The sequence below is a fragment of the Falco peregrinus genome, chromosome 10 (genome assembly GCF_023634155.1).
Source record: "Falco peregrinus isolate bFalPer1 chromosome 10, bFalPer1.pri, whole genome shotgun sequence".
NCBI lineage: Eukaryota > Metazoa > Chordata > Aves > Falconiformes > Falconidae > Falco > Falco peregrinus.
Window position 1 is genome coordinate 10433099 of NC_073730.1, and position 17953 is coordinate 10451051.

The 17953-nt window shown below is 41.4% G+C and overlaps 2 protein-coding genes across 2 annotated transcripts in view; both read left to right on the top strand.

Moving 5' to 3' along the window:
- The first annotated feature begins 846 nt into the window (after window positions 1-846).
- CDC73 (cell division cycle 73) overlaps window positions 847-17953 on the top strand; it is a 112837-nt gene continuing 95730 nt past the window's right edge. Inside the window, exons 1-7 of the mRNA XM_055815073.1 lie at window positions 847-1049; window positions 6496-6601; window positions 7592-7661; window positions 8671-8733; window positions 8820-8872; window positions 10665-10753; window positions 12987-13203. Of these exons, the coding sequence (XP_055671048.1) occupies window positions 919-1049; window positions 6496-6601; window positions 7592-7661; window positions 8671-8733; window positions 8820-8872; window positions 10665-10753; window positions 12987-13203 (729 nt within the window). The 5' untranslated portion in view covers window positions 847-918. The remainder of the gene's footprint in view (window positions 1050-6495; window positions 6602-7591; window positions 7662-8670; window positions 8734-8819; window positions 8873-10664; window positions 10754-12986; window positions 13204-17953) is intronic.
- Window positions 6669-7081, top strand: LOC114011213 (ubiquitin-conjugating enzyme E2 D2-like). The gene is given in 4 exon segments (XM_055815036.1): window positions 6669-6674; window positions 6767-6846; window positions 6848-7023; window positions 7026-7081. Coding segments are annotated over 4 exon segments (318 nt in total).

Genomic DNA, 17953 nt, shown 5'->3' on the forward strand with positions numbered 1-17953 from the left:
GGTCTCAGTATGTGCTACATATGGGAAGAAAAATGGTGCGATTTTGCCTGTTGCAGATTTAAAATGGGATGGCATTTTCTGCCAGCCTTGAAAAGCGTTAAGACAACTTTGAGCACCAAAGATTAGAACGAGCCATCGTGAGGGCTTTCTGCCAGGCCTGAAATCGCACGAACTGGTGTTCCACGGGGGATGCCAGCAGGGTTCAGCGGGCAAGCGCTTCGCCTGCACTGTTTGTGTGCTGGAGCAGCAGGGCTTGACCCGGGACAGCGGGAGAGCGCGGTGAGGCCGGGCGGTGCGGCCTGCGCCCCGGCCCCGCTGCTGCTGCTGCTCCAGCTGCGGAACCAAGGAACCCTTCCCAGTTACTTGTGCTGCCGCCGATTTTGACGGCTGATTCTTCTCAAAATCAAACCGCATCTTTGTGATTGATGAAGCAGAGATTTTTGTGTTTGGTTTTTCAGGCCTTTTTTTTTTTCTCCTTTTCCCCATTCACAGCCAGGCCCCAGCAGATTTTCTTCCCACTGCACAGCGTGCGGGGCTCTTTGGGGAGCCCTTGCCCCGTGCTGCTACGGGCGGGAGGGGGCTCCGGCGGCCCCGGTGAAAAGCCCCTCAGCCGGGACGCGGCACCTCCTGCGCCGGCCACAGCCGGGCCCGGCCGGTGGGCAGCGGGACGGGGCCCATCGCCAGGCCGAGCCGCCCCGGGGCGCTGAGGGCCGCCGCGCGCCGCGGGAGCTGGCGGCCGGAGGGCGGGGCCGCGCGGCGCCATGGCGACGGGTTCGGCGTCGCCCCCTGTAGGCGGTGGCGCGGGTGGCGGCGCTCAGGCGTTCGCGACGGGCAGCCCGGGGCCTGGCGGCGGGGTCCTGGCGCGGCTGGCGGAGGGGCCGGAGCGGAGCGGCGGCGGCCGGCGGCTCCGGAGCGAAGATGGCGGACGTGCTGAGCGTGCTGCGGCAGTACAACACGCAGAAGAAGGAGATCGTGGTGAAGGGCGACGAGGTGATTTTCGGCGAGTTCTCCTGGCCCAAGAACGTCAAGACCAACTATGTCATCTGGGGGTAAGCGGCGGGGCCGGGGCGGGCGGCCGCCGGCCGGGGGAGGGGACGGCCGGGGGGGCGCGGGGAGAAGTTGCCCCGAAGTTGCGGGGGAGCGCCTGGGGGGCCCCGGCGCCCCGCTGCGGGGAGCGAGGCCCGGCCTGGCCGCCGCCTCCCGCAGGGCCCCTCGGCGGCGCCGGCCGCCGCCTCTCCGCCCCGGCGCTGGGTCCCGGCGGAGCGGCTGTCCGGGCGGGCTCGCCCCGGGCCGGGCCTGCCTCCTCTGCGCTCCCGGCCGGGCACGAAGGGCTGGCGGCTCCTCCGGGAAGGCCCCCGGAGCCCGGCCGGCGGCCCTGCCCTGGGCCGGCGGAACCACGGGGCCGGGACGAGGCCTGTCGTTGCGGCCCGAGGGGAGGCGGCGGGGCGGCTGTGCGGGCTGCGGCGGGGAGATGGCGGCAGGCGGCGCCTCCAAGTTTTTCGGGGGGTTGGGCGAAAACGGGCGGCACGTACTTAGTGCCTGCCTTCAGCCGGGCTGCTGCTCTGCCCCGGGAGCTTTGTCCGGCTGCGGGGAAGCCAGCGAGGCCCGCAGCGGCGTCCCGCTGTGGCGATCCGGGGTCGTGCGCACCTGTGCCGGGCCCCTCAGCCCGCTCCCGGCCCGAGAGCTGGCAGCCGCCGAGTTGTCCTTATTGCTGTAAACAAGTAGGGATAGCGTTCCTGTTGCGTGAAAGATTTTTTAAAAAAGGTGCAGTGCTTATTTTCAGAAAACCTTCAGAAAATGAGGTTTTGTACCTGTTGATTTTTCTGGTACAGTGTGTATTGCTTGTGACACAAGGGAGTTCTTTCATCTGAATTTAGGAGCTGCTTGCTTTTAATGTCCTGACTAGAAGGATTTCAATGAATCTCTTTTAAATCCAAGAGAAGAAAATTGCTTATTGTTAAGTATCAGATAGAGAACGTTTCAGGAACTGATCAAAGCCAGTACGTTATCCTGTGAAGCTGGATGGAAAAACAGGAGAACCAGCAGGTTTGCCAGAAACCCCCTTGTAGTTCAGTCTATGACCAGGGATGGCTTTTTTTTTTTTAAAGCTTTTATAGTTATGACATGAATATTAGTATTGATCCAATGTCCTTATTTCTAGTTTGAGAGAGAAAGGAAAGAAACCTGTGTTTGTGAACTTGTAGACAGATTTTTTTTTTTAACTGGCTTTACTTTGCACTCTTTTTAAAACTAGAAATATGCTATTTCATTACCTATTCTAAGCTTTCAGAAACTGATTTGGGATGTATTGGCTCTGCCTGGCAGAAGTGGGGGATACTGGTGGCTAGACTGAAGCGGAAGGAAAATACTTGGATAGACAGTTAAGTTCTGAAGTTCTTGAAAATTCTTAGTTCTATTTTTGCTGAGCAACTGCATAGAGAATTGCAGTGGTTTCCTTGCTACAAGTTTCTTTTTTCGAGCAGTAACAAGTAACCGTTAAGTAGACACAGTTTTCATTGCTCTTCTGTAGGGAACAGAGAAACTGAGATGCCACCCTAACTCTGCTACTGCCTCAGAGACCTTGAATTAGGCCTAGAAATTGTGAACAAAAGACAAAAAGACAGCAGCTGGAGATGAAAACTTCATTATGTACATTCAGGCAGCTTTATCTTCATTGTCAAGAAGGAGCTGTGTGAACAGAAGATGCTAGACAGAACAGCAGCAGTAACCTTGTAATGGCTGATTGTGTCCTCAATCCTTGTGATAAACGTGTTGTAGGATTTGGAGGGTGTGGGTTGGTTGGTTTGAAGTTAGTAAATCTTGGTTTAGACCAGTGGCTTCTGAACTTTTTGCAGGGTCAGACTGCTGTCAGTTCACAACATTTCTTGTGAACCCTGGTGGAGTTATAGATGTCTAGTCTTTACATTGAAGACACTGTAAAAATGAGACCAGTTCTGCAAGCCAAGGCCAGTAGCTTTGGCACCACAGTTTAGGATCTGTTAATTTAAGTAATTGCCAGACTTATGTAGGGACTTTGAGAAACAATTTTTAAAACTTAAGATTCGAAAACTTTTTTATTCAGGTCACTTTGCAGGATCCAAACTGTGCTTGCACTGAGCAGTTGTGAGTGGCTTAGTTTTTCGTGAAGCAAATCTTGACTTTTGTTTTAGATGTCCACAGCACGGTTGCTGTAACTGCATCTCTGCTGCCAGTCTGGAGAGAGTAATGCAAGTCTGAGCAGCCGTGGTGGCATTCTGTCCCTGCTAGAATTAGAAGTAGTCCCACTAGACATTTAACACTGTGGCTCCTTGAGCAGGCTGGCAGAAGTTGGCAGCGCTGCCCTGCACTGCCTTTCTCTGTGCTAGCACAAGTGTCAGCCAAACAATGAATCGGTCTGAGGAACTAAGCCAAGTTAAAAGTAACCCGGGGTGGGGGGGTGGGGAAAGCAGAAATTAATTTTGATCCAGGTTAGTTTCCAGATAATAATTATATGAATACCCCTGCTGGCACATGAGGAAGGCTAGATTGTCTAAGATTGTTTTGTGTGCTTTGAGCTAAGGGCTGATCTGTGGCCCCTTAAGAGTGATTGTAGAATCTATTTCTAAACCAAAGGAAGGAACCAATCTAACAGAGAAACTAACTTGCTTTGTTTACCCAGCAGAGGGTTTGTATGCACAGCTGAGAAGTTTTTAAACAGTGAGCAGCTGGTCATGGGTATTGTAATTTGTGTGATACTCTGCATGCCTAGTCTTGTATTTATAAAGATTACTGCTTTCTTTTGTGGATGAGACACAGGCCTTTAGTACCTCTGTAAAATTTCATGCTTTGAAACATGAAAGAGAAAATAAAGCAGTTAAAAATGAATAAACTCCTGGCACCCACAGTTTGAGGGTGAATGGATGAGCAGGAAACAAATTTCTGGTGTTAAAAGCAAGCAGGTGGAACTTTCTCTCTTGCATTATGTAAATTTTTTTAAGCTATAGGTTTGTGGTTTTTTTCATAAGAGATATATTTTTTTAATAAACATTACAGAAAAAATACAAGTACTGGACTTTTTAAGGTTGAATCTTAAGATTTTGATTTTTTTCTACTTGGAATGTTTGTAAATTGAATGAAGTGAGCTACCTTCAGATCAGCTTGCTTTTGGTTCTCTGAGAAGGTTCTTTCTGTCTGGAAAACCTGGAAGGAATACAAACTGGTGCTGAAATGTCAGTTTAGACTTAGATTTTCTCCTTGCCTACAGCTGGTTGTCTGTCTGATACTGTCCCTTTAAAGTGCAATATCTCGCCCCCCCTAATAAAACATCTTCTTAGACCCATAATGAGCATGGGGATTTCTTGTGTGTGTGGTTTTAAGTGATGAAGTACCAGCTATGCCCTGCCGAGCTTTGGCAGTGCCTGTGGCTGTATAATACTGTATTTTCAAATTAATAAATAACCCTTCAGTACTTGTTTTCCAAATGATGCAATTTATTGCTAAATATTGCTAAAAACCTGAGTAGATGACGACCTGGACTTTTTATGCAATGTTCAATGGGTATGGCGCACTTCAAAGAAATAATGAGTTATTCTGAAGTGAGGTAATCTAAAATGTTTGTTTTAAAATGAAGTGGCAACTGTATCATGTGACATAGACTTCAGAGCCAAGTCTATACCGAGGAAGCTTTTGTTTCTACCAGTGCTCTGAATATGTTTAGATCCTGGCAGCGAAACAGTGAAGTGGGCTAACACTTCTTTGCTGAGGAATCCAGTTCTGTTGGCCCTAATGGTGAAACCAGCTTTTGGCTTTTTAGCAGTTGACAGATACTATGTGTCTTACCTTTTCTCTTCAGCAACAAAATGTCATGTGCACCTGCAGATCATGCAGGCTAAGTTTTCGGAAGGAAGGAATGGGGATAGAAAGATCCTTTTTCCTCTTCTCACTGTATTTTCAACCTCTTTCCTCTGCATGTTATTCGTGTATTGGTTTTCTTAGGCATCATTGTGAAAGTAATGTTTTCAGCCTTACTGCTAGTGATGAGTTCTGAACAGATTACTGGACACTTTAAATCTAGATAAATTTAGGAAAGTAATTGCACAAAAAGCGGTACTGGCATTATATCTGCAGTATGGAGAAAACAGACATACTGCTGTTGTGTTTAGTTGCTGTTTGTGTAGCTCTTTTAGGGTCAAGAAAGTGGTTTTTTTTATTATTTCCTCTCCCTTCCCCCAGTGTGGTTGGCACTTTTGTGATGTGTGTTTCGATACTGATGGTAACCCATTAGTAAAGCTGCTGCACTTGGAAGGAAAACTCCTTCTTATGGTTTTAGTGGAAGTCTTTCTTCCTTCTCTGGTTTCATTAGAATTCTGTGCCAGTCTTAAGTTTTACAGTTTTGGCCTGGTTGTTTGGTGGGTCATCTTCCTCAGGCTTTGAGGTGAGCTGGCTGATTGGGGATGGGAGCTGGGCAGTGTGGAGGAGCCCTGTCCTGCTTGGAGCTGGGTCTGGCAGGTCCCAAGCCTGCGCCGTGGAATCCCTGGTCTCCTTGATTTCCTGGTCCCGCTGAGGGCTGTGAAACTGATGGAAAGGTCAGTTTCTCAGAGAGGATGAAGTATTTGGGGAGCAGGCTTTGTTTTGAAACTGGAACAGGCATTGCTTCCTCTACAGAATTGTCTGGTGACAGCATGAAGGTGTGGACCTGCGTGAGGGGGGAATCAAGTTCGAAGCACGTGGAACCAAGCTAAAACACTGGGTTTTGTTGGGCCTTGTTTTTTGTTAGTGGTTCTCTTTTTTTAATTCTTACACAGAGCACATTCCTTTTTAGACTTAAAAGGCATCTTCTTCAAACAGGTTGTTTTGAAGTTGAGGTGTAACTTGATGCTGTCGTGTTGCTCTGAAGTGATCTGACTTGAGTATTCCCATTGTGATTTTGTAGTCCACTTTGGTTTTGCTAGTTCTGTGTGCAATTACTTTCTGCTCGCTCCTTATCTTGACCTTTTGGTACCATTTTGAACTTTTTACTCTCTAGACTTCATGGAATTTATGTATTCCAAATTCTTTACTGTGCCTTCTCTAGTGGTGAAAATTCTGTCCCATTATACCTGAAGAGTACATCATAATACCTCTTTTTTTCAGTTGCATTTCAGTTACGTTCCTCTAGCTGTCCCAGATAAGGTGGACTTTTCCTTTGATAATCAGAATAAATGTTTGAGATATGGGAGAATGTGTTCTTAAAGTTTCCCGAGTCTTGCTGCTTGTATATTTTACAACCCTTCCAGCTCTTATTTTGGACAGTTTTTATAACTTGTTCAGTAAAGAGGCTGGAAGAATAAATATCCCTCTCTCATATTTGTTAACACAACTGATAGTTCACTAGTTTGGCAATAGCCTGATAATAATATTACTGCTTGCTTTTTGAACTCTCATCTGGAGAGAAAAGAGAACTTTGCTACAAAAGTGTGTGCATGAGACAGAGACGGAGATGTTAAATGTTAAAATCTTTCTTTCATGATTTTACAGGACAGGGAAAGAGGGCCAGCCCAGGGAATACTACACTTTGGATTCTATCTTGTTCCTGCTCAATAATGTGCACCTTTCGCATCCTGTCTATGTCCGCCGTGCTGCAGTAAGTAGACCATATTTTATTTTGTTTTGTTTGTGTTAAGTAATAAGTACTTAGTTATTTTCAGGGAATGATAGTAACATTTCAGTGTATGAATTTGGCTGGGGAAAGGAGAAAAGATAACACAACAAAGTGCGTGTGTGTTTGAAAAGGAACATGCCTACATAGACATCAAATGACAGACCCTATCAAGGTGGAATATTTTTCTTGACAATTCACTTCTTAACAGATTATCCCTTCAAACCACCAGGTTGCATTTAGAGGAAGAGTCTGTCACCCAAATATTAACAGTAATGGCAGCGGTTTTTTTGACACTACAGTCACAGTTGTCTCCAGCACTATTTCAAAAGTATTTTTGTCCATCTGTTCTCTGTGTGATCCCAATCTCGATGATCCTTTAGTGGCTGAGATTGCAAGCAGCTACAAAACAGAGAAAAATACAGCAGGGTAGCTTTGCAGCAGAATCAGAAGTATGTAATCTAATTAAAGAATGTATTGAATAAGCTCTACAAATAAAGATAGGGAAACTCTGAAAGAGTGTGTTTTTGATTTCCATTTGACTGCTTTTTATGAGCCTGTGCTTCATCTTCCTCCATGCCACACGGTTACCTGATATAGCAGTGCTGCGTGTTATACATAATTGGAACAACAAAATTGAAATACTAGATTTGTGTACCAGCACTGACTCCTGGCAGAGAAGCACATATGTTAAAAGGTGGTTCTTAATCTTATTTTGCAAGTTTTGATGTGATGGAGGAAAATGACTGTCCTCTCTTTCAGTTTTATTGCAGAAAACATGTTTTGTTTTGTGTAGCTGAACAATCTCTAGGAAGTAATTGCATTTTTAAGCTTGATGGTTATGCTTTCTTGGGAGGCAGGACATGTGTTGCTGTATTTGTGTGAATTGAGTAGTTTTCAATAAAAGTGGAAAATGTTGAGCAAGAGACTTTCTGGGGGAATAATGGTTTAATGTCAAGTTTGCTGTTTTTTCAGACTGAAAACATTCCTGTGGTAAGAAGACCTGATAGGAAAGACTTGCTTGCATACTTAAATGGAGAAACATGTGAGTGATGCTTTTTTTTAATTTAGACACTTAGTGCACTCTGTTGCTTCATATTTATGGCACAAATGAGGGGTAGGAGGGGAAGGATGGTTAATGGTGGTCAATTTGCAGCTTAACTGAATGTGTTCAGACTTCTCAAATGAAGTTAGTATTTATTTTATTTTTTTGTTGTTGTGAACTTCATTATTTTTATTGCATTTAGCAGCTGCATTCCTACATGCATGTTTAGAAGTGAGCTACTTTTTTATTATTGTTTATTGTGTGTAACAGCTTTTGGTCAATAGTTATGTGTTAGAATGCTTAGACTGGTATTTTTTTCTTCTCTAGACTGTGGGAAACTTTCGGTAGTGCATTGATCTTGATGTAATAAGTGTGTGGGTTAAAATCTTCAGTAAAATATTTCAAACCACTGCTTTGTCAGCCTGGCAGATTTGCCTAGTATTCCATCATTTTAAAATTTTTTAACAATAGTCAGAGAAAAGAGGTTTCTCTGAAAGATAATTATGGCTTACTTTTGTAAGTTACTCTGTTTTGTAGGTAGTCTTAGAATTTTAAGAATACTGGAACATGAGATTATTTCTGTAATATGAGCAGTAAACCATTTTTTAGGTATGTATTTTAAACAACCAGGAGGTTATCTTTATTCCAAAAAACTAGACAAATTAATAGATCTTGATTCCAGGTTATAAAGAAATTATCTTTGACTCTGTTTTCTTTTATGTATACATAGAATCACTGACTAATTTATATTGGAAGGGACTTCAGGAGGTTATCTGGTTCAGTCTTCTTTTCAAAGAAGGGCCAAAATGACCCTGACTGCAACCTGATCTAACTTCATATTCAATCAGGCTCTGAATATCTGCAGTTACAGTGTTTGACACTGTCTTTGCTACCTAATATCTAGTTAGAATTTCCATTCTTGCAATTTGTCTGTTGTCCTCCTTCCTTTCATATTTAAATACTTTTTCAAATCTTTCGTACTTAAATGAAATGTTGTGTTTGATTACAGCAACCTCCTCAAGCATAGACAGAAGCGCTCCACTTGAAATTGGCCTTCAACGGTCCACTCAAGGTACGGTTTAACTAAAAAATAACTGAGGTTTATTTTATGAAACTCTACTACAATCTTGCATTTTTAATGTCCTTTTTTTCTTGTAGTTAAAAGAGCAGCAGATGAAATATTAGCAGAAGCAAAGAAACCAAGAATAGAGGTAATGACTGTCATCAATACAAAATGGGGGTGGTGGTAAATTACAGTATATATCTGTTTTTGTAGCAGTTCAGTTCGGTACCTGTCCTCTGGGTCCACACAGCACTTGTGTTAGTGTGAACACAAACTGGAAGGAGTTAAATTTGAAGCCTGTGATTTAGACTTGGAATTGTAGTTGCTAGATACGTGTTGTAGTATGAAAGGGGAAAGCTTGACCACATATCTGTAAGTACCTGTTGTATTATAATTGTCTGCTAAGAGCTAGGGCATTGGAATAAAAGTGCTGTTTAATGACTTGTTACAGTTATTTGCCATCCATGAGTTGGCATTAAACTTAAATGCCAGTCTTATCCCCATTGATGGATACTTTTTTGTTTTACCTACTGTTTTAGTCCCTTTATAGCAGTATATGAAACTCCCAGTGATTACTATCATCTGAAGCTCTGTCTTAATCAATTAATGTAAGTGTATTTTCACAAGGGCCTCTTGAACAGAAGCAATGTGTCTAGTTATTGCACACATTGTATTACTTAACTCTAGTTTTAAAAACTGACTTACTGTTTTTCCTGATATATTTTTTTTAAACTATGTTCATCCAGTTGTCTCCTCTGTGAGGTATTATAAATCTGGCTGTATAGATAGCCTCAGAGTACTAAGGCTTTAGATTTCTTCTTAGAAGGGTTATCAAAATACATAAATTCCTTTATTAAAAAGTTGGATTTCAACATGTTTGTGCTTAGTTATAACTGCATAAGAACAAAAAACCTTTATGTGTTCTTAATGGCACACGAGCAGATGACTGCTGCGAGATGACCTTTTGGTGATCTATAGATTTTTGTTCTACATTACCCTATGTGGTTGTGATGCCAGTATGTTTGAAACTGTAGATCTTCACTATCGTAATCTGGAGAATCAAGAATTTTGCATATGAGCCTAATGAGCTTATGGCTGTCTTCTTTTTTGTTTCTTTGCTGCTCCGGTAGCTCAGAGTCTGTAAAATCTCTTAAGTTATGTGGAGACCATCTCCGTGTAGGGCTTCCAGGTCTCTCTTGATACATGGGCATGGTTTTGCTGTGCTTCAGCCTTTCCGAACAGACTTCTAGTGATAGGATAGGCTTGAAGCTGATTTAAGTTTTGCGGGGGAATAAGACTGATCAAACACAAGTGGTAGCAGCAGTACCAGAACCTGAGAAGATGGCATAAAATTACATCTCTCTGCTGCTTTCTCAAATTACATGTCTGTCTCAAACATGGTATGAGTTACTAGATGCTTCCTTACTCAGGACTTTTTTTTTTTTTTTAATATATTCACTAGGAATGCCATTTATAAAAGTTTTGTGTCAAGATAAAAGTTCTGAGCTTTTTTTCTTCTTTAAAAATGTCACTGATTAAATAAATATCTGGCAAATCTGAGTGTCCAACAAATTTACCTGTGAATATGTATGTGTGTATATGTATTGACATACCTGAATGTGTGCATTCTTTGCCAGCTGTAAGTTTTCTGATTTTTCTGTTGTTCTCAGTTGTTCTCTGAGCAAGGCTCTTTATGAGGGATTGCTAGTTTCCTTTTAATTTTTCTAATTATACTTTGTGGCTCTTGAGAGGAAATTTCCAATAGTTGTACAGTTAGTGCTAGTGCATAGATCAAAACTAATTGGAAATGTAGATTGTCCTTCCGAATGTATTAAAAAAGAAAAAAAATCTGCATGGCTTTAATTCTAGTTGTATTTATTTTTATAAAGAGAATGCACAAAATACTAAATGTTACAGTTAAACATTACTGTTACTGCTAGGATGAAGAGTGCGTGCGTCTTGACAAGGAGCGGTTGGCAGCTCGGTTGGAAGGACATAAAGAAGGTATCGTGCAAACAGAGCAGATCAGGTAGGAATAATTATTCTTATGGGTAATGCTGAATTAAAGGAATGATAACTATTATTTTGCTATTCAAGGCAGCCAGTTTTACTTCTGTCCAACAGCTCTCAGTGGAAGTCTCTCTCCCTTAGGTGCTATCAGTAGTAATGTCTGAGGAGGCAGAACGTCATGCCTAATCAGACTCCTGTTCTTGAGTGGAAGGTCAGCTGTCACTGCGTGAGATTTGGTTTGTTTTCGGAAATGAGCAGACAGTTGTCTCTTCCTCCTACCAAGTCTGCCATTTTTGCTTTCTTTTGCCATGATGTTTATTTAAAGCAGTCAGATACAATGAGCAGAACTGCAAGGGGGAGCTGATTATCTCTATTCCAGAAAAAAATATCTTGTATTGAGGAACATCTTGTATGCAAAAGGAGGAGAACATTGTGGGAGTAGATCAAAGGGTAACACAGCCTCTGACTCCACAGAGGTGAGCTGCCTGCCTCCGAAGAGGCAGTAAGCACCAGAGAATAACGCACTGTCATTGCCGTAAGTAGTAATCTGTGTTCAGGTGCTTAAAAACTCGCCCATCACCTTTCCTCTTCCGTTGTATCCATCCAGAACTTTGCATGGGATGACAGCTGATTTTGAGTTTTGCAACATATCTTCCCAATGCCAAGCAGAGAGGAAATGAAATTCTTCCAACATCTTGTTGATGCTAAGGATCTCGGGCTTAGTACAATATCAGACTCTTAAGAGCTCATTTTCAAACACCGGAGTTCAGAAGTATGAAAGTAAAGGTAGCTTCTTAATTTCTTTAGAGTGTCAGCTCCCATGATGTGAAATGGGAGTCATGCTTCCTGCAGTTAAGGTGTAGGGGTATGAATTGTCTGCACTGGATTTTGCAGATAAGTAGTTTCACTTGATTGACTGCGTTCTTGAGACATTTATCTCTTGAGTGTAAACAATACTATGAATGCTTGTCTGTCCTTTACTGGGATTAAATGTAACAGCCTGTCAACGATTAATATAGCAGAGTTTAGGCATTTGTAGAATCCATAATTACCCTAACCACATGAAAAATACGTATTTTGAATGACTTCTTTCTCTCTGCCTCTTGTGTAGGTGTACTTAAAAGGAAACTATAGGGAAAAAAAAAGATTCAGACCTGACTTAAAATGAGACAGTCTAAGGATCAAAAAAATCAGAGTATGCACATTGTTTTGTATAAACTAATAATCTGGATACTAGCTTGAGTGTATCACAATTTCATTTTGGAGTTGTGAGACGATGCAGTGGGGATTACTGAGTGTTATTAGGAATGACTTTGTGTTGTGTATTTATGGATTTTTTTTTTATGTTGAATGTGAAAGACTGCTTTTTTAAAAAACAGTGCAAATAACATTTACAGGCAGTGAGTAGGAACTCAGTGCTTGTCACTGTTGTTACTTTGGTCAACAGCAACATAAAAGAAGCTCCCTTTCCAGTAGCTTAGTTGTTAAAGGAGAATACTTCACAACTGGTACTCATTGTATTAATTTTTCAGTGTAATCTTAAACAAAAAAATCATGTAAAGTTGAATTGGGTATGTACAGTTAGGACTGTGCAATTCAGTCCTTTTTTATTTTTTTTCTTCAGCTCACCTGCAAAACAATAGGGCTCACTGTTTGGCAACCAAATTCTGTGTTTGCAATTAAAAGCAAACAGATAAAGATGTTGCACTCTTGGACTGAACTGGGCTATCTCAAACACAGATTAATGTGGACAAAGTTACTACCATCTGTTGTTTGTTTGGCCTACATGCTCTGCAAAGGTAATGCATCTTCCAACTGGCCAGGTCCTCATAACAGCACCTCAGCTGAAATTTAGATTAATGCTTTGAAAGCCTCAGAGCAGCCAGGGATCGATTGACTGGACACAAAGTTGTAATCCATGAGAAATAACAGGGAGCTGCAATTTGGATGATGTTGTAAATGGAAGTGTCCCGATGTTTCACATCTGCGATCTTTACTTCTGCTTGTTATAGCTGGGATTTTTTGATGTTTTTTGTGCTCATACTGGGATGGAGTCTTTTGTCAGAAGTTTGATTCTCATGCCCAAAACAGCAATGCCAAGCTCATGTAATCTTCAAGTATATGTAAGGTGACTATTTTATGATTTGTAGCATAGCCATAAACACTAATCAGGATGAAGTTACTCGTTCACAAATTCTTTCAGAATTGTTTGTGCGATTACTTGGTCTCTTTTGTTACTTTTGCTTATTTAGGTCCTTGTCTGAAGCCATGTCAGTGGAAAAAATTGCTGCTATCAAAGCAAAAATCATGGCAAAGAAAAGATCCACTATCAAAACTGATCTGGATGATGACATAACTGCTCTTAAACAGAGAAGTTTTGTTGATGCTGAAGTGGATGTAACCAGAGATATTGTCAGCAGGGAGAGAGTATGGAGGACAAGAACTACAATCTTACAAAGCACAGGCAAGGTAATGTTCTGGATACCAAGCTGGTTTCATGGTCGAAATGAGAAACTGCATTTTCTGTTTCCTGTCTCTCTGACTTGTTAACTGTAGATGACTTGGGGGATTGTGCTCAGGGTTGTAGGTAAAGGTAGGCTTGGAGGCTGTTGGTACAGTGACAGAAGAGGTTGTTCTTACTTTGTTACAGTAAGCCTAAAATGTATCTCAAAATACTTGCTTCAGCCATTTAAAAGATACCAAGTAATCACTTAATTCCTCTTAAACAAAGCTGGCTTGAGCCCTACGGTTAGGAGGGCTGTACGAAAGTACCTGCTGATTTGAAACGTACAAAAATGGGGAGTAACTGATAGAGCGAGCAACAGGTTTACATTTAAAGTCCAAATGCTGCTGAGCTGTGGAAAACAGTAAAGTAGTGCAGAGAGAAAATGCTAAAATGAAAAAAAACCCCAGAAATTGTTACCAAGAAGAGGCTTTTCTGTATATTTTTGTCCCTTTGTGCTCCTTGAATCCATGTCTTTAGCTGCACTTGGTTATGTGCCATCCAGACCATGGTTGCAAGCACAGATGACATCTTGCTCTCTTTGGACAGTTAGGCTTTCTTTATTGCGGTGTTACTTGCTGCTTCCTTGAGAAATGTAGTGCCAAGTCCATTTCTGAAAGGTTGCGAATATCTGTTTTCCTGAGGTTATTGTCAAATTGAATCTGTTGCCTTCACTGCTTCTTTATGTACTGTCAGAGGAAAACAATGTTTAGAAGTAAATGAGGTTCCAGTTTTCATTTGTCTGATTAGTGCTCATTTTCATAGCCTGTTCTCATCACGTGAGTAGTAGAATTTAATTCATGAGTTAGGGGGTAATTACTATGTGGCACATACCTGCATGCAACACGCAGAGTGAGTATTGCTTCTTTGAGTCAGTGAGGTTTGCAGCAATCTTGCTGCTGAAGAGTTGATAATTTGGTAAAAGCCTTTAAAATTTTTGTCACTGGAAATATTTGTACTGAAGGAATCTGGGTAGCTTTTCCTCCTTTAGTGAATCATTCATGGCTTTCATATCTTTACGTATCTTCCAAGGGAAACTTGCAAAGATACTAGGGAGAGAGTTAAATGTTTTATTGTAGTATCCTTGTAATAATAGCAAGATGAGGTGGTGATTTTAAGCAAAAGCTGACATGGGAAGAAAGACAAGAAACAAGAGGTCAAGTTTATTCTTGGATTCCAGCACGCAGTTGCTTTGACTAGCCTGATGAATATAATAGGCATAATAGCAAGCCTTTACTTCTGTTTGTGCAGGGTTGCAGGAGTGTTCTTGATAGTATGGGCAGGAATCATTGAACGATAATGTTTATTTTCTTGTACAAGTATCAGTGAGAGTAAGTAGATGGGGGTGGTGGGGGAAATACCACTTGTTACTCAGGGCTGTGACTTATCCCAGAACACCTCAGGGTTTTTTGTTTGTTAGTAGGTTGACTGGGAGGTTTCTTTGGTTGGGGGTTTGTTTGTTTGCTTTTTGTGGTGTGGGTTTTTTTGTTGTTGTTGTTTGCTTGTTTGGTTTCTTTAATGAACTTTAGTGAAGACTACCTCAAAAGTTATCAGGAAACTTGGGTATGTTCTCTCAGGCAGATCATTCCTTATCTACTTGCCTGATCATTTAAAGAATTTTGATCAGGTAAGCATGATACTCCTCTGGAAATGGTGTTTTGACTTTACTACATGATACTTGAATTGCTAATCAAAAGAATTATCTGCTTGGTATAGATTTATCTACAGATCTACAGTCTCCGGAAACCTCTTAGAATGTTTGAAATTGACTTCAGCAGTAGTTTACATACCATCTAGTGTCTGACTATTTACTGTCTGAATTTGTGTAGAACTCCTGGGTGAATTGCAACACAGTGAGCACCCCAAACCTTCAATTTCGTTGTTTCTTTCCAAACTGTCTGAGGCAGTTCCTTGCTCTCTTTTACACAGAGAAAAACTCCTGTGCGTAAGCCTTCCCAGTGTTCTCTGTAGTAAACAAAGATGCAGTGATAGCTTAAGGTGCAAAACTTGCCCCTCACTGCAGGAGGGATGTAGTGGGGCTGGGGCACCAGACTGCTGGGGAGCGGCTGGGGGAGCTGGGGAGTTCAGCCTGGAGAGGAGGGGGTGCTCAGGGAGGGACCTTATTGTTCTCTACAGCTACCTGAAAGGAGGTTGGAGGGAGGTGGGGATTGGTCTTTTCCCTCAGGTAAGTAGTGACAGGACAAGAGGAAAGTGCCTCAAGTTTGTTACAGGGGAGGTTTAGATTGGGTGTTAGGAAAAACTTCTTGACAGAAGGGGTGGGCGAGCACTGGGACAGGCTGCCCAGGGATGAAGTGGAATCACCATCCCTGGGGGTGTTTAAAAAGCATGCAAATGTCGTACTCAGGGACATGGTTTAGTGGTGGGCTTGGCAGTGCTGGGTTAACAGTTGGACTTGATCTTAAAGGCCTTTTCCAACCGAAATGATTCTATGATTCTAAAAGTAAAACACTAGGAAGATCAGGCCACAGCAAAATGAAATAATCTGTCATCCTTATCAGCTCTCCGGCAGGTTTCCTCTGATTTTGATGTGTTTGAAAAGAGTACTGATTCGTCCAGCAAGATACTTGTCAAAATGCTACACAGATGGCAGTAATCTTGACTATATTTATGGAGTATTTACTGTTTCTCCTTTTGGACACGTTTTCTGATACTGAAGTTTGCTTTTTACTTCAAATAGCCTTTTTTTGCTTTATAGAACTGTTCCAGGATTATTTTTTTTTAAGTCTCCAGTGACATAGTGTTCTCTTAACATCTTCAGTGGTTTTCATGAATACTTGCATTCTGCCCTTTCAGATGCTGCTTTTAATTATCTTTTGATAGCATCTTCATTGTTATGTAGATCCCCTTACTGAAATTATAGTAGTGGATTTTTTTCCTGCCTGTGGGAGTGTTTTTGATTTACAGCAATGTTGAATTGAAGTACACTGATACTCCTTTTGTAGAATATTCTTCAGCAGCTATTTCTTTAAGCTAGGTACTATGGACTAAATGAAGAGATGCTTTTCCTTTTTAGACTACTTTGGCTGGTTGCTCCGAGAAGCAATTATGATAGATAAAGAATTAATTGCTGCATCACTTACCTTCTTGACACTTACCCAATTTACAAAGTAACTGCAATCTCTCATAATTACTGTTTTCTTTGGAAATCTCTGTACTGTCTTGTTCATATTGGCAATGGATCCCTAAGGCTCTAATGATCTGGGGCAGGTTACCGTTAATTTACTATCATTCATTGGTTGTCGTTCATAGTTTCTTTGACTCTGAGCTTTCTGTAATGCATCACACAGGTCCTTTATCTGTATGATCCCCTCTGTTTTGCAGTCCCCGGCTGTCTGTTTTTTGTTTTTGTTTTTTTTTTTTTACTGATTTTCGTGAGGTTCCTACTTCTTGTAAAATCAGGCATTTGAGTTCATCTGTCCTCTTCTGTCTTAAGATTTCTAGAATTTGTATTTGTCTGCTTGCTTATTTTTCTGTTTTGGTTAGAACTTTTTGTTGAGGTAATTTTCCATAGTAGTCTTCCTGATTATTATGCAGTTCTACTTTCTTTTGGAAATACAGTGTTTGATTTAATTGCTAGTGGATGAGTCATCCTGCACTGTCTGTTTTAAGTATCTGTTGGCCTTCCCCAAGTCTGTAGTGTAATCTTACAGATTTTATGAATAATGTGATGCTTCTAAGTAACCACTTTTCAGAGCCAAATTGCATCTGTTCAGTCTTACTTTTTGCGTGTGGGGTTTTGGCTTTTTTTTTTCCTCTTTCATAGTAGCTTAATTTTAGAACTGCTTGAGAGGATATATTGTTTAAAGCCATTTCATTTCAGGTGTGGCTAAAGGCATGCAAAACAACATTGTTGTTTCAGTGAGTCAACTGCCAATCTAAACAGCTGAAAATTTAGCATCAATCACTTTTATTGCTTTTGAAATTTGACTAATTTCTGAATTCTTTTACCATTCTTTTAACAGCCACAGTTGTTGGGGGTTTTAAAAAATTAATCTCTTCCGTTTGTCCTTGCTTCACACAGTCCAGTTCTCATTCTTAATCTTCACAAACACACACAGAATCAGGGTGAGGGAATTGCTATCTTCAGACCTGGCCCAGCTGGACATGCTGGAGAAGAGAGGCAGTACAGGTGTAGGGTGGGAAGTTTAAAGAAGAAAAAGTGAAAATTATTTAATCTGTATATTGATATTTGGATAAGGTGTCTTGCTACCATTAGTGTCTCACTAGGTTTTTTTGGGTGGTCTTTTTTTGTATGAAGCTGACATAATAATTTTGGATGCTTACTTCTATCATGTTAGAAGGGTATGAATGGGCCATTGGTAATGTAGTTGTGCCATTGCCCGTGGAACCTGTTTCTGAAGAACAGGTTAAGTTTGTCAGATATTTACATATGTTAAATCAGTTTGAGATACTGTCTGGTGAAGATACATTGGAGTTAATATTGACACTTTAGAAACTACAAATCATAGGGGAAAATATAAAAATACTACTTTTGTAATGTCTTTGAGAGAACCTGGGTATATGGAACTGGATATCTCTCTGGTAGCTGAAGTTTTGAACCATACATAGAATATTTACCATCATAAGCATGTGAAGTGTTAAGTTTTGAATTACTGCTTTGCAGAAGTTTTAGTTCTATTGTGTGCATGTTTTTAGATAAATGTCTGGCTGTTTTGTAAAACAAACCCTTGAACA